Raw genomic sequence first — 16,320 nt, 5'->3', positions numbered from 1 at the left:
CTTCAAGTTCATTACTTGATTCAAAATTATGGGTTTCAGATAATTGAGGTGACAAATTAGAATTTTCATTGTTTTCCAAAAATGGCTGGTAAATGTTGTTTTTAGAAGAATCCATGGATTCCAGTGAGTGGAAAGTGGAAAGAGAAAGTTGAAAAGAATGCAAAGAGAAAGTTCATTTGGAAATACTGGGATTTAAAAAAATAAGTATAGGTTAAAAGGGGCCCCAAATACGGCGCCTCGTGCAATTTTTACAAAAAAAAAACTAGTATGCAGTTTTTAGTTAGATTTTACTTCTAAAATTTCAGCTCAAATTTATTTCTCGGAAGCAGATGGAGCTTTTAAACAATTAATGAGTTAAATGGAACTTAATATTTTCGATATGAAATATAAATCTATACGTGAAAGAATTAAAAAAAAGTAAAATACTGGATCATCCGCCAAAAATAGAAATATCCAGTTGCAGTAAATATATGTCTAGTTTCATGAATTTTGATAAAAATAGTATACGAAAATGTTATCTGATCATACACAAGACAAGAAGATACATAAGTACTTTTATTTTTTCCTTATAATTACACATATATTACATATGGAGAAACTACATCCAGAACTGATCAAACAAAAATATAAACTTACATAGTTACAAGGATTAGTATCTTACAGTACTATATATATAGCTGCAAACATATATAGTAACACATATATGTATTAGTACTAGGGTTTCAAGTTCATATTCATAACTCATATTAGGGTTTCCACAAACCCTAACAATTTTGAAATCACGTGATCATCAGTTGGGAATGAGCTTGAAAGGAGGTTTGGATAAAGCAGGAGTTGGATCATATCTCCCATAATCCTTTGTGTTCACCTTAAGCAGCCTTTCATGGATTTTACTCACCTCATCATCATGGCGTAATTGCTGCTCCTGTTCCATGAAAATCTTGGCATGATCAGAGGCGGATCCAGGATTTTAATTATAAAGATTCAAGGTTCCGATTTCAACTGATACCAATCACCTTGTTTGAGTTGTGGGTTCATGGCTCAAAATTTTAAGCAAATTTAGTGACTTTTATCCTGAAGATCCATGTCTGGGATAGAAGCAGTGGCGGAGCCACCTTATAGGAAGGTGTGTCAAATGACACCCCTTGCAGAAAAAATATACTGTGTAGGTAGGTAAAATAAATAAATTATATGTATATATACTATGTATTGAATCCCCTTAATTTCCTGGTATATTTTTATATATTTTGACATCTTTTAATGAAAATTGTGGCTCCGCCACTAGATAGAAGCAATGGATTCAATTGACCCATTGCTGAAGTATTAGATCCGCCCCTGGGCGTGATGTATAACATTCTAAGGCTGGAAAATTTAATGAGAAAAAAAAAAGAGGAACATGATTTTTTTTTTTTTTGTGTGTGTATGTGTGTGTATAGTGTATAAAATTTCTCCAGCTTATGTTAGAGATGAAGGAATAACATTTACACAGAAAACCCTAAGTCAAATCTTTTGTCAAAAGAAAAGCGCCGGACATGTAGTACTTTCAATTTCTTGATTAATATTGCTCATTAGGAGTATTTCTTATTGCTCTTTATTTGTGTCCAGAAAATACAATAAATTGGTGAGTAAATTAAATACAAACCTCATGAATTGCACCTAGCTTTTCCTGCTCAAAGTTGCTCAAAGACCTCGATCGTCGACCTGCATGAAATTTGGGCCTTAATTTTCTTGCATGAGGAAAAGATAGGAAAAAAAGAAAAAAGTTCACCGCCATGAGAGAGTTGTGACTAATGATCACATGGCTAGCTAGGACTTTAACAAAAATACAAAATTATTGTACTCTCAGACAAAAAATAGTGAAATTAATGTCACTCGCTCCCGTTGAATTATAACGAGAAATGTAAAATCTAAATGGTAAATATTAATGAAAGTTGAGAACTTAGAAGAGAGTTCACTGCATGCAGGAGTTTTGCCTTTGACGACTTAGGCTTTATTATTTGTAGTAGCAATTAATAAATATATTCTTTTTTTCCTTTGTATACCATCAAGATTCTAGGCCATATGATAGAAAAACAACAAGGAAAAAAGAAAAGACAAGAAATTAAAGAGTGTAAAAGAAGGGCTATATTTCGTACTTTTCTTGTTGATTCTAAGCAAGAAGACCTAAGTACTGATCCTTAATTAATTAAGGCATTAATTAATGTTAAGTCCGATTATTTGCTTCCTAAAATAAACTTACCTGCAAATGAAGGTGACAAAAGAGATGCAGATATGAGAAGGAAGAAGAAACCAATTTTCTTGATTAGCATGATACCACCCATTATCTCTAAACTTCAGATTTTTTTTAATTAATCTGCAATTCACTCTTTTTCTCTGGCACTCTTTTATCTTTCTATGAAAAGAAGTGGAAGTAATGATGTTTTACTTTCTCTACATTGCATCAGAGAACATTTAAATATATAGTACTAGTATTTTAATTTGCTTTGAAGTACAGTGCCATGCTTTGGATAGAATTGAAGACAAATATTTTATTGTAAAGAATTTAATCCTTATTATGCTTTTATTTTAAAATTGTTAAAATCAAAAAGGTGAGAGACACCACTTTTCTTTTGTTGGGACGCTATAAGTCTAAAGAGTTAGTGGATTAATAGTTTAATGCATCATTTAATTAACTCCACAAGAGGGAGTATGGACCCTTAATTAAGTTTCACCATATCCCACTTTGTTTTTAGTGTTAAATTTCACATTGTAAATTAATTTCAACATTCTTTGCACATTGGCCTTTAAGACCAGCTCCACAATATCTTCCCTCAATTTTTATATTTTGATTTTGCACAGCACACCCTCCTCTGCTCCACCTCTCGTTAAGAATTAGTAATAATTAGAGGGAAAAAAAGAAAACAAAAAATAGGATTTTACCAATAGAAACTACGTAATATTTTTTTTCCTGAAAGAATTAGTCGTATTAGAGCAATAGTTGTTTACCATTATAGCACTATATTACAAACTATGTCGATATTTCTTATCAACCCCTATATCGTATACACAATTCTTTTTTCTTTTAGCATTGTTGTTCGGACAGTTTGTATGCAATTCAACAAGTTCATCATCGGATATCTGATTGCTTGCATCAGTATATATATATATATATATATATATATATATAACTTTATTTATCAAGGCTTAAACATATGAAATGACTTTGATCATGCTTCTTTTTGGATATAAATAAGAAAGAGAATATTCAATTACTCTAAGTTGAGGTAGTGAAAATAATTATCTGTACTTTATCAAAAGCTAGAATTATGTGTAAATTTGTCTATTATTAACTAGATTGGTACAAGTACGAGGGAGAGCGAAAGAAATTAAACCACCTTGAAATAGTAGTAACCACAAAGCTCGATGAATAGATGAATAGTAGGGGTCTTTATAGGGGGACTTAATTCTGTGTGTTTAAGAGATATTTTAAAAAAAAGCTTTTTCAGATAAATTAGTTGAGCATAAAATAGCTTTTTGGGGATTAGTGCTTTCAATTATCCAATACGACAAAGACAACCCACCAAATGCCATATTGAAATTCGAAAGGACAGTGGTGGAAGCTGATATAGTTAAGCACTATGCTCTCCTTATCAATTTGATATTAGCATATTATTGGTAGATAAATTCTTTCGATTTGTTAATTTAAATTTTAAAGGGAAAACAAACCACCAAAAATTATGTGAAGTAGTAAGTACTCATTCGTCCTTAATTAAAAATTGCAAGTTTAAGTCCTGAATATAAAGTCGTCTTTGATAGGGAGCGCTTTACTCTTAAAATGAGACTTTCTAACACGAATTCGATTAATTAGATCCTAAAACAAATACCGAACACCAAGTAGGGAAAAAGGGACAAACAAAGCTATTTGCTCCTCCTACCTGCATGGTTAGCAACTTGTCAATTGGCTATTTCATTGTACAGAATAATAAATCTAAATAAATGGTGCTCGAGAAGTATCTAAGTTTGCTCAGTGAACATTATTGTCTAGGCAATTTTAAAATTAAATCTTAAATCTTTTTAAAGATTAATTTCATTTTAAAATTGCTGGGACAATGACACTCACTGAGAAAAAAAAGTCAGATATTTTTCCAAGCACCATTAATTTGGAACTATTATTCTCTGTTCAATATATATAATAGCCAATTTACAATTTTGTTCCATTAATTTAACTTAAACGCTCCGTGTTTTATTTGTTTAACATTCTTTTAAACCCGGTTCATTTAAGAAAGAATGGCGTAGGATCTCTACAATTTTTCCACTTCGACATGTTTTTTTTTTCAAGTCCTATGGGATGCAAAACAAGTGTAAAGGTACTTTTGGTACTTTATGCATGCTAAATTTATGTGTCAGTTTTTTTTATTTGTTAAGCACTCAAATATTAACAAATATATTAGACGAAAAGAGTACGTAACGTCTTCGTAATCTTAAACAATGAATTGAGGAGGATAATAAAAGAACTAGGAGAGTTAATGAATTAGACTTAAATGTGATTAAAATATAAATTTTCTCCTTAATAACGAAGACCTTTTGCCTATAGTGTGGACAGATGTAAAGTAGGGGTGGACATAGTTTGGGCAAATCCGAAATAACAAACCGAAATCCGAATTTCTTGATAATGTCAGTAGTAATAAGTCCAATATCTTGTCCATTGGATATTATCTCATATTTGGACATAGTTTTACTATTGCTACTTCCAATTGGCCTTATTAATATCTTTATTGTATTTTTTTGATAATGTGTGCATTACTTGAATACTTTATTTGGATGAAGCAGTGAGAATGAAGAACTTTTTAGGTAACTTAACATGAAAAGATATTCATTTTTTAAGAAGAAGAAACATTTAAACTTATAGGCTCAAAACTGAAATCCGAAATATTCAATCCGATTAATCCAAAATCAAATTTAAAAAATCCGATCCAAGCAAAGCTTTTTTGGATTGGATTTGAATTGTCAATTATTTAATCTGAAAACTGTATATCCAAATCGAAAATTTCATATTCAATCTGAACTGCCCGAACCCCCACCCCTAACATAAAGGTTGAGTACATTATTCTCAAATTAACCAATTTTCCTCTCTTCTAAACTTCCAATAACTATCCCTGCGCTCAATGGTCTAACTAGATGACAGTTAGATTGTTATATTATAGGCATCGTTAAATGAACTAACTTCAGCTAAATTTCCTAAAATACAAGCATATTCGAGTTATAGAATTAATAATATAATAACAGAGACCAAAGAAAATATTATTTAAGAACTCGAAAAATTATAATAAGCTTCTGTAAGAGGAGAAGACCCATGAAGATTCCTGAGCAGTTTAACGGATAAATTAAGTTGTCGAGACAATATTTTTCTACAAAATTTCTTGTATCACGAAACTTATTCAATCTATCGAAAATGTACTTTAAATTTTCATCAATTTCGACCTACCTTCGTTTATATTACGTTTAAATTACAGTGGTCTCCTAACGCTACAGTCAATTGATGAGACTTTCCTGTCAATTATACTTTAAAATTAGGAAAATCAATTGCTCCCTTCTTCAGCTTGTAACCATTTGAAACTCACCCTCTACCTCATCACTAACACTCACTTCCAACCCTCACCTTTTTCTTTTCCATTTTCTTAATTTTAAATATAAGTGCGCAACTTTGACTTTTAACAATAATTAACAATTTAACAAGAAATATTATCCCTTTATCCAACTATAAAAGTTAATGGGGTCCAAAATATTTCTATGTACTACAAAGTCAAAAGCAATTCATGAAGACCTATAACCCGTTTGGCCAAGCTACAAAAATCAGCTTATTTTGAGAAGTGTTTTTTTTTTAAAAGTGCTTTTCTCAAAAGTACTTTTGGTGAAAAGCAGTTTGTGTTTCGCTAATTAGTTTGAAGAACACTTCTGAACAGCAATTAGTGTTTGGCCAAGCTTTAAAAAACTGCTTCTAAGTGTATTTTTCTCAAAAGTGCTTCTCAAAAAAGTGTTTTTGGAGAGAAGCTACTTTTTTCTGCTTTTCCAAAACTGCTTCTGCTTCTCCTCAAAAACACTTTTTTTCCTTCCAAAAGCTTGGCCAAACACCTCAATTTTGACCAAAAAGAAGCTTGGCCAAACAGGCTACTAGTCTCGTCTGTTATTTGCTTGTTTGGCTTTTTGACTTATTACTCGGTTTATCAAATCTTTGGATCCGAGGTATCATCAGAAAGAGGTAACCAACAAATAATGCAACTACGGGGATCTCATCTCATCATAAATTTCTTTAAAAAAATTTCCACCAAGAAAGTGTACTAGAAATTGAACATCTAACGTTAAAAAGAAAGAAAAAGGAAGTGTGCAACAAGGTCAAAATATGCACTCAAGAAAATGTAGCTTGAGAGTTGAGACTAAGGCCAAGCAACTAACTACAGCATGATTGGACTTATATCCATCTCACCATACCAACTCATTGAAATGCAAATAGGGATCTGAAATAATCCAAATATTCACGAAGAATTAAGAGATATTGTATATACCCAAATGAAAATTGATCCGAGACTTTCCACAAATTGAGATTTGGCTGTAGAAGAATCGACTGGTATTCGAAGAAGAACAAGGGGGATACAAAAAAGTAACAAGAAATGTGCACCAAATTGAACAAGTCTCAAGCACAGATACACTGTTATAAGTATCTACACACAAAAAAAATAGAGTGAAAAATATTAGCATCATTTCGAGGATGTACCACCATCTACCATGTCTGTGTTTTCACTGCGCAAACTGCTCTCTCTTCTGTACATTGGTTTTGCACCCTGAGAGAGCAAACGAAGAGTGTCCACATTACCATGAAAAAATCTCAAAAATTGATTGGAAATATTTGTTGATGAAGGAAAGATAAGAAACAATCATCCCGAAACAACAAATGACCAAAGGTTTCTGTTCCATTTTTTCAATCACCCAAATGGTTATTGATTTTTAGTTTTGTCTGTCATTATTGGTCATTCATCAAGATTTTTTCAATGGCCACAACCATTACAAGGAAACTACAATTTTGATCATTTTAAAGAAAATTCTAATGATTTTTTTTCCTGGGATGAAGGCATACAAGTTATGAACAGAAAGTTTAAAGCAATCCAGTCGTCCTGCAATGTTCAAGAAAACATCTTTGATCCACACTCACCTGAAAAATTGTCCCCAGCTTTTTCATAGCCCTAGCGCGTAGCCTGAGAACATCCCTAGGAACATTGGGCTCTTTAAGGACCTACACAAAAAACAAAATTCATTAATATGTAGAGGCTCCTCATTTATATGTAAATATTATTCTATTTGGTGCTATAAGTTAGAGATCATTCAGTATATAGAAAGTCCAAAAGATGGTTCCTTTAAACACCCCCCCCCCCCCCAAAAAAAAACAAAAGAAGACCCAAAGATGATGTAAGAATGTAGAAAGTGAAATGCTCAGGACAACCCAAACGAGACAAGGACACTTAAGCAACAACTGGAGTTACAAACCATGCTAACACACTGCAATAACAAATATTACTTAAGTAAATTAATTTATCGTCTAATCTTTTGGTTAGATTCACCCCTTCCAATTTAGAGTTGATCTACTTGAGTACAGCATTAATTTTATGTGAACACTAATTTATGTGAACAGCAGCATCTGTACACTGTGGCAAGTCACATATAAATATATCCTTCAGCAATTCGAGCACTCAATAGAGAGCGACATAGTCAATGAGGATTTTTTTTTTTTTTTTGAAATAACATGGTTAATAAGGATATATATAGTCGGCCCCCAATTTTCTTAAGGTTGAGGTGTAGTTGTTGTAATTCGAGCAACAATAGGATCCAACAGAGTTGGATACGGAAAAGTTGGTTGTGCTTACCGCTTGGCAAACACGTGATAAAGTCAACTCAATATCCACGACATTGATTTGCCAAAGGGATTTGATCATGATATCCTTCTTTTCTTCCATTGTTTTGATTGCATCCTCTACTTTGTTCTCCTCATGGTACCTCTTTTGTTCCTCTTGTATTTGAAGTAAAGCCACAGCCCCTAAACATAAACCAAAAAGCATGTTACTGCTAAATGTTTTTTTTTTTTTTTTTGAGATGGAATTACTGCTAAATGTTACTAGGAACAGAAGTTGGAAAGAGCAAGCCTGTTCAATGTTTATCACCTGAAGCCGCCATTGCTTGTGATTTTATTAGGTGTCCTTTGTCCCTTACCCATTCTGCCAAATATGGCACCTTCATGAATCTTTTCAAATTCCCAATTTCTTTTGCAGCTTGCCTTGTGTAGATATAACCAATAGTATGCAGCATAGCCTCACCAAAAGCTGAAAAGATGACCACATAAAGAAAATATCATTTCAGATACTGAAGGTCCTCAATATCTGATGGACACAACATATAACGTGACAACCTCGTGTTATCAAATCAATAAGACAAATGTTAATAGCTGGTCCTATATCCCCAAACAATTATCGCCTCTAGCATCTGATCTAGGGCTGCAAAATTAATAGTCACATCCCAAAGACAATAAAGAAGTCAAAGCAGATAAATCTCATGATCTCTCCCTTTTCTTTTTTGATTGGTGATCTCTTCTAAATCTTTCCAATCCAGCCAATCAAAGCATTTGAAAAGCAGTGGAAGCAATGTAACAAAACACTGCCACAGGACAAGATGGCAGCACTTGCAGCCTTCCGGGAAAGCCTTTGGGCACAGTCAGAAGAGAAGCTTTTGGATAACTCGATAGGAATCAAAGGAGAAAGTTATAGTCACTGCCGTTCTAACAGTTGTAACAAGATGTGAACTGCAGGTGTGGTTCAAGAGAATAGAAAATGCTAATAGGAGATATTACTCAACTAACAGACCTCTATGGTCAACGGTAAGGCTAAGAGAATATTGAAAGCATCACGGATGATATCTTAAAATTTTGTTAGGATCTCTATATTGAAGGGGAGAGTTGGGGACTTGAGTATAAACATTTTTATATCATTCCACTTTCAAACAAATTGGAAAGCCATTCCTAATGGTATCAGATGATGAAAGAAATATGAACTACATAATGATAATTGAAGGTGTTAAACGAGGGATGACGCCCCGGTAAGAGAGCAACACGTGATGTCTGGGTTAGTCACATGGTGGGAGTAGAGGGGCATGCCAATTATCCACCGAGTTTCGAGCTGTGCGTCACTGACTCTCGATGATTTCTCTATTTCCCCCAAAACAGAGAGAGAGAGAGAAATGAGACAAAACTAAAATAACATGGAACGAAGTTGCCTCAAAAGATCTACCTTCTCTGTGAAATTGGCTAAAAACAGAACACACAAGCGAAAAATCACAAGACCATACCAGTTACTGATAGTGTGGATTAAGGCTTAGTTGTTGTTACACTTACATTAGTTCCATTGTTTGTTTGTTTTTTTGTTTTTTTTTTTTGGGGGGGGGGGGGGGGAATTTTTTTAGTTTGATTAGATGTTTGTATGTTGATGCAGGGATTAGTATGATATTTAGAGAACCTCCACCTCTAGAAAACCCTAACTGTCTCAAATGAAAGATTATTATTTATCGGAATTCAATAGGCCCGAAAAGAGCAAAATACTTATAGTGGATTTATATAGCCGATGCCAACTAGTTCAGTATATAGGTACAATTGATTGATTAACCTTTTAAAGAAACAAATAATGGACAAGCAGGTGAAACAATCTAACCAGCTTGAGCAAGAAGTTGCGCTTCTGATTTTGCCCATTCTAAAAACTCATCCTTTCGGCCTTCAACATATGGCTGAAGACGTTCTTTTAGAATTGTTGTCAGTTTCTCTACCCTTTCCTTTTGCAATTTCTGAAGTTGAAAGAGGATTACTTCAATGAACTGCAATGAACAACAATTCTACCCTTTCCTTTTGCAATTTCTGAAATTGACCATTTATGAACACTGCTTGAAACAAGAATACCTTCAATTTCTCTTGAATATTCTGTCTACGAAGCTCAGGAACAACTTCGTCCTCTTCCTCTTCAACAGCTTGTATGGAAGCCAATCTAAGTTCCCCAACATAATCAACAAATACATCACTTCCGAACAGCATTCCAAACACAGCTGCAGGGTGCATCAAATCCCTGACCAAGGAGAGACAACGTGAATACATAAAATAGTTTTCTCCGCCTGAATTCTTAAAATACGCAAGTAAACAAATCAGTATTTTCCCTATCATCTTCTCAATGTTGATTCCACAATATCACTGTCGATTGTCAATTTACTAACTGCTGGCACAAGTAGTAGACTCTTACTCATTTTTGCAGAAAACGATTAAGTAAGAAGTACAACAAAAATAGTTTGACAATTCAAAGAGGGCCACGACAAACGGATGTAGCTTTAAATAAAAGGGGCTAAAACAAATGAATTCAGGTTTTCCTACTGCATACTTCACAACAAACGGATGTAGCTTTAAATAAAGGGGCTAAAACAAATGAATTCAGGTTTTCCTATTGCATACTTACTTCGGCATGTCTTCTTTACCATATTTGTCATAAATTTCACGTTTCTCGGGATCACTCAACACCTGATAAGCCTCTCCTAGAACCTTCAAAAGTTAACAATAAGCAGAAAATGAGAGAGTGGCAGAGGAAATTATAAAGAAGTTTTTATGACACCACTCCTACTCATACAAGCATTCTCTCCATCTCTTAATTTGAAAAACACTTTTAGTCATAGGATGTTTGAAACATGTTCAAGCGCAGTGCTTTGTTCAACTATCAAACATAGACTGATGACAACATCAGCTTGTATAGTAGGAGCTTAATAGAATGAGAATTCTACAGCATTGTTGCTTCCACGAAATTTAAAGCATGGCAATTCAAAGTGTCCAAAAGAGTTTGTTAACCTAGGTGCCTCAGTTGAAAACAAAATTAAAAGATCTAACAGATCTTAAAGGCTGTACCTGGAAATTACGAGCAGCTTGTGGGTCCCCAGGATTCTTGTCTGGATGTGTAGTCCTTGCCTAATAAAGAACGAGATATTAGTGCAAGTGAAGATGTCAAGGATAACTTACAGATTGAAAAAAAATTATCAAGGCTAAGTTAAGGTTCCTTGCAAGCGTACACTAAAAATAGCTCTAAGCTCATTCCAGGGAATTCCCTGACCTTTATACAAAACATACTTGAGGTGTGTAGAATGTCTTGGAAGCAGACACATATGCTAAGAATAATTGTCTTTTCAGAAGTAGCCATTGATATATTGCGGTTAACAACTAGTTAGTTATGCACAAGTGTATTCTGGTGAATCTAGCCTAGAATTTCAAGAAAATGATCCTTTCGCCTTTGGGCAAATATATAGACGGCATGTTGGGAATAAAAATGTAAAACACTAAGAAGAGCTGCTTTTAGAATCGCATTTCCATGCTCTATGACAGCAGAAGTCCAAACTAATTCAGATGACAGAATATTGTGATAAACCGACCAAACAAATGCACATAAAACAAAAACCGTGCCACAATGCTAATCTGTGGCCGAATTCTCACCGTTCATGTTACTCCGTTTAAGACCGTCTCAGTCCAATATTATAATATTTAGTTTCTCTAGAACTACAAGTTCTCTACAAATTTTACTAGCATATAAATCTCTAACATGCCTAGAAGACAGCTAGCAAACACAAGACTTAAAGTATATATATTAACATGACTAAAAGAAATGCACATCTAATTATCAAGTAAATATAAATGTATCTACAAGAAATGGTACGAGTGCATACTCAAAATTGAAATAGAACGCCTTGAGTAATAAGCTAAAGCTAAATCACCTTTAAGTAGTAAGCTTTCTTAATTTCAGCAGGAGTTGCATTCACTCCTACCCCCAATAAGTCATAGTACACTGTGTCCTTCACCATTGCTAATCAAATGCAGTTCAATTGACTGCAACCTGAAATCACTCAACCTGGACCAGGAAACAAATTACTAACAATTACACTATTAATTTAGATACAACTATAAGGATGTACTCAGCTTGCAGCGCAAGACAACACAAGCTATCCAATAAAAAATCCAACCAGCCACCAAATATTATAGCCCCGTAACATGATAAAGACATAAACCAAAACATGAAATGTGCTGTAGATACCAAAAAACACCAGAATCTTATGATGAATCTTGTTTCCTCTATTATTATACACATGTTAGGAAAAAAAACTGAAAGAAACAAAATTTAGAATAGGGGTTACCAAACGGAACATTGAATTATGAAATGGGGAAAAAATTAGGAAAGAAGATGAAATTGGAAAGGAGAAACTCACTATGTTGCAATATGATAAAAGGCTCAAACTAAGGACTGATTTTGCAGAAATGAGAAATTGTTGAATTGAATTGGGTCTAATCAATTGGAGCTGTACGAATCCAATAAATCTTGATGATATTTCAAATATATTTTGTGTACGAACATTCAGATGTGTGGCTGTGTTGCTTAAGCGCGTAAACCAATCGCCAATTCTCTGATAAATACAGAAACCTTAACCGCGGATTCTGCTAATAACCAAATTGATGCCTCATAAATTCTTGTTATTAGTATCAGATTAGATTACAACAAAATAAAATACTTTTATTCGTTAAAAAATCTGTGCAAAACGTAGCTTTGTTGTAGGGGCGGAGCCTTTGATCTGCAACTACGACCGACGACCACGTGCAGAATGCGTGGGCCTCTGATGATTAAACGGTCCAGCCCCCTCTAATTGGTTGTGTTTTAGTTTTACACTTCTTCTTTGTTTAAGAGAGTTTTTAACTCCGTAAATAGTGGTGTAAGAAAAGATTCGTAAAAGGAGGAGAAGAAGATAGCTACTTTTCAGGCCGATAAATATATATATATATATATATATATATATATATATATATATATATATATATATATATATATATATATATATATATATATATTATAATATATTTACATATAATATACATATTTTTTTATATTTAGCTAGTACATTATAATAAATTTTGGCGGATCAACAAATATTTAACTTCCCCAAATATGAAAAAGAGGGCATTTGGTAGAATAGAACTATAAATAATGTATGGTAAAAATGTTCAATATTAGCATCTTAACTACTGAAATTATTTTGAATACTAAAATAATTTTTGATGTTTAAATGAATCGTCTACATAACGTTATAACAACAAGCAAGTTATATATTTAGCCGGTCAGACAAAACTAATTACATTGTTAGCAAGTTATATATTTAGCCGGTCGGACAAAACTAATTACATTACTAGCAAAAATATTATATAATTATATATATAGAGAGAGAGAGAATTATATATTTTCTCAACTATTATTCGTTAGAGCAACAATAATGTATAGTTAAAATAGCACGGTCTAGCCAGTTTTCGAACTGGTCATTCAAAAATAGCCAGTGTTTGCCAAGTTATTAAAAAATAGTCACTATTTTGCTGCAATAGAGACCGGTCCAGCATAATATACTGGAGTTTTGTGCACCTGTGCATGAACTTCCAGCATATTATACTGGACCGATATACTTTGCTGGCTCCAGTATAATATACTAGAGTTCCAGTATACTTTGCTGGCACTCCAGTATAATTATACTGAAGTTCCAACAAAGTATACTGGAACTCCAAACTCCAGTATACTTTGTTGTAACTCCAGTATAATATACTGGAGTATTTTCCGGATTTTGAATCGTGTTTTTGTTCAAATTTATCTTTACACGAAAAGTAGCTAAATTTCGATGACTTTTAGAACTGTGGCTATTTTTGAATGACCACTTATAAATCTGACAATTTTTTAATTTTTCAAGTTCTTAAGACTACATAATGGCATCCTCCAATTTTTATTGGATTTCCTCAGTGGGGCAATAGCATCTTCCAATCATGAAATGAAGAAAAAAACTTAATAGCCCAAAGGTCGGCCCAATTCAGAAAATTTTAGGACTCTTGAATAAAAAAAAGGGATTTTTACCTAACTATACTATATTAGAAACTTATTTACCTATATTTTCTATATTTTGCAGTTTTTAATAAGTATTTATGTTTTTCTTACATTTTGTATACAATATTTCTTAAAAGGCCCCCATCCCATTATTAGTGCCTTCAATTAAGGGATTCAATTAAATCTTTTCCCTTTTTTTTCTTCTCCTCTTCTCTCTCTTTTTTTCTTTGAATCAAAATCCCTTAATCTATGTCCAGAATCTTCATCTTCTCTCTTCACCATTGCCTACAGCTTTATATTATTAAAAAATATTCAAAAATTGTATGATAACTGTATTATAATTGTAATTGAATTGTATCAGATACATCAATGCATAAACATAAATGTATCGTAATTGTACTTAAATTGTATCTAACTTGTATCCGGTATATTAATACCCAAAATAATACATGATACTATCCTAATAAATTAATATACAATTATCATATTTGTGACCCAAATTATGAAATTCATCATGAATTCACAACTGCTCGTAACAATATACAATGAATATACAATTATCATACATTTATAATACAATTCCTACAACAATTATGATATGTATATATATACACACACAACTATAATACAATCGTGATACATTTATGAAAAACTGTGATACAATTATGATCTTCATTTTCCTCAAGTTTCAATCACAATTATACACTAAAAATTTAATATAATAGTATTATAATTGTATTAGTATCTTATTCACAAATTACCCACAACATGATTGTAAAGCAAAATTTTGTATTTCTTCTGTATTGAGATTTTTGATTATTGAAAGAGAGAAATTGGATATCAAAAGCTTTGGAAGAAGAAAGAATCTTCAATTTTGGGAGGGATAACAATGGATAATTGAAAGAGAGAAATTGGATATCAAAAGCTTTGGAGGAGGATTGAGTGTGCGAGATTTTTGGATTAGAAAGATTTTGGAGCATCAGCGGGTAAGGGAGAATTCTTACGGTGGGTAAGTACAAATTTGGATAATTGTTAAAGAAAGAGAGAAGCTGTTTTTGTAATTCTTTGGAAAAGGAAGAGAATTTTAAATGTATGAGGATTATGTGTAACTGATACACTATATTTAATGTATGTTGCATTTCCTCTTTTTTAATGATTTCGTATAAAACTAGTAAATATACTTGTAATTAACAAAGAACCTAAATAAAGGTAGTAAATAGGTTTCTATTATAGTATAGCTAGGTAAAAATCCTAAAAAAAGTCACGGTCGAAAGTTTTAAAATTTACTAGTGAAACTCCACGATAGATTTGTGAAATTTGAAACTATATACTCCCTCTATTCCAATTTATATGAACTTGTTTGACTAGGCATGAAGTTTAAGAAAAAATGGAGATTTTTGAAATTTGTGGTCCTAAATAAGTTAAAATGGGGCCTAGAGTATTTTTGTGGTTGTAAAAGCTTCTCATTAAGGGTAGAATTGGAAGTTTAAGCTAAATTGTTTCCAAATTTATAAATGAGTCATTCTTTTTGGAATGGACCAAAAAGAAAATAGGTTCACAAAAACTGGAACGGAGGGAGTAACCATGATTATTTTGCATTTAGATAACTGAAAAGTGAAAAGTGGATAGCATGTGGTATTTTCACAAAATTTATGGGATTTGGCTTTTAACCACTCATAAAAAGTGTGGCTTAATGTCACATCCTTAGTTGTTAACTAAGTACACGTGCGGCACTTGATAACTCGCTTACGATCTTACACAATTTGCTCACGTTCTTGCTATGTCAAGTCGGCCTTATTACACTCAAGATCGCTAAGAGAATGGAAGAAAGAACACAAGAGAATTGTTAAATGAAGCTTTGTTATAGAGAGAAATTGAATTGTTTGCTTGATGAATTACAAATGAATGACCCCCTTTATATACTAGTCTCCTAGAGGCTAGTGTATAAATATTAATTATTACACAAGTCCTTGATATTTACAAGATAAGGGCTTTTTCTAAAATTCTCTACAAGCCTAGAAGATTCCAAGGACTTTCCTAGCAAATTCATAAGGATCTAGGTTCTTCCTAAGGAAATGTCCATACCTCTCTAGAATCTTCTTACAAATGCTAGCCTTCTTCTTATGTAAGCTTTCTTCTTATGTAAGCTTCCACATGGCATTAATATATGCCAAATGACACATATGTAGCATGATGACATGGCGGATCATCACACTAAACTATCAATAGTGTGACATTTGATCAAAGGCCACACTTTTTGTCTTTAAGCAACACATTTTAAGGGTGGCCTAAACTAGCGTAACCTTTTTCCTAAGACTACGCTTTTCAAGTGTTGCTTAGAAGTCACGCTTCAAAGGTGCGGCCTATAAGTACAAAA

General features: G+C 32.9%; 2 protein-coding genes across 2 annotated transcripts; both read right to left on the bottom strand.

Moving 5' to 3' along the window:
* Positions 1–542: 542 nt before the first annotated feature.
* LOC107781807 (protein CASPARIAN STRIP INTEGRITY FACTOR 1-like) lies at positions 543–2,443 on the bottom strand. The gene is made up of 3 exons (XM_016602587.2): positions 2,240–2,443; positions 1,643–1,701; positions 543–925 (listed from the first exon to the last, which is right to left on the bottom strand). The coding sequence occupies exons 1-3, from the start codon at positions 2,319–2,321 to the stop codon at positions 791–793; spliced, it is 276 nt and encodes a 91-aa protein (XP_016458073.1). The 5' UTR covers positions 2,322–2,443; the 3' UTR covers positions 543–790.
* Positions 2,444–6,511: 4,068 nt separating this feature from the next.
* Positions 6,512–12,747, bottom strand: LOC107781808 (chaperone protein dnaJ 10-like). The gene is made up of 10 exons (XM_075218169.1): positions 12,298–12,747; positions 11,809–11,942; positions 10,952–11,011; positions 10,512–10,594; positions 9,968–10,130; positions 9,726–9,855; positions 8,190–8,348; positions 7,896–8,065; positions 7,187–7,267; positions 6,512–6,818 (listed from the first exon to the last, which is right to left on the bottom strand). Exons 2-10 carry the CDS (start codon positions 11,893–11,895, stop codon positions 6,735–6,737), a joined length of 1,017 nt encoding a protein of 338 aa, XP_075074270.1. The 5' UTR covers positions 11,896–11,942; positions 12,298–12,747; the 3' UTR covers positions 6,512–6,734.
* Positions 12,748–16,320: the final 3,573 nt, after the last annotated feature.

Source organism: Nicotiana tabacum, chromosome 7, assembly GCF_000715075.1.
Source record: "Nicotiana tabacum cultivar K326 chromosome 7, ASM71507v2, whole genome shotgun sequence".
NCBI lineage: Eukaryota > Viridiplantae > Streptophyta > Magnoliopsida > Solanales > Solanaceae > Nicotiana > Nicotiana tabacum.
This window is presented reverse-complemented; position numbering and strand designations above follow the sequence as displayed.

Bases quoted from the DNA above. Each gene is read 5' to 3' on its own strand.
- LOC107781807 (XM_016602587.2), bottom strand. From the start codon at position 2,321: ATGGGTGGTATCATGCTAATCAAGAAAATTGGTTTCTTCTTCCTTCTC. The intron at 1,702-2,239 runs GTAAGTTTATTT...AATTTCATGCAG, and splicing joins TTTGTCACCTTCATTTGCAG to GTCGACGATCGAGGTCTTTG. The intron at 926-1,642 runs GTTTGTATTTAA...TTCATGGAACAG, and splicing joins AGCTAGGTGCAATTCATGAG to GAGCAGCAATTACGCCATGA.
- LOC107781808 (XM_075218169.1), bottom strand. From the start codon at position 11,895: ATGGTGAAGGACACAGTGTACTATGACTTATTGGGGGTAGGAGTGAAT. The intron at 10,131-10,511 runs GTAAGTATGCAA...CTCCTTGGTCAG, and splicing joins GGTAAAGAAGACATGCCGAA to GGATTTGATGCACCCTGCAG. The intron at 8,349-9,725 runs GTTAGATTGTTT...TCATCTTTTCAG, and splicing joins GCAACTTCTTGCTCAAGCTG to CTTTTGGTGAGGCTATGCTG.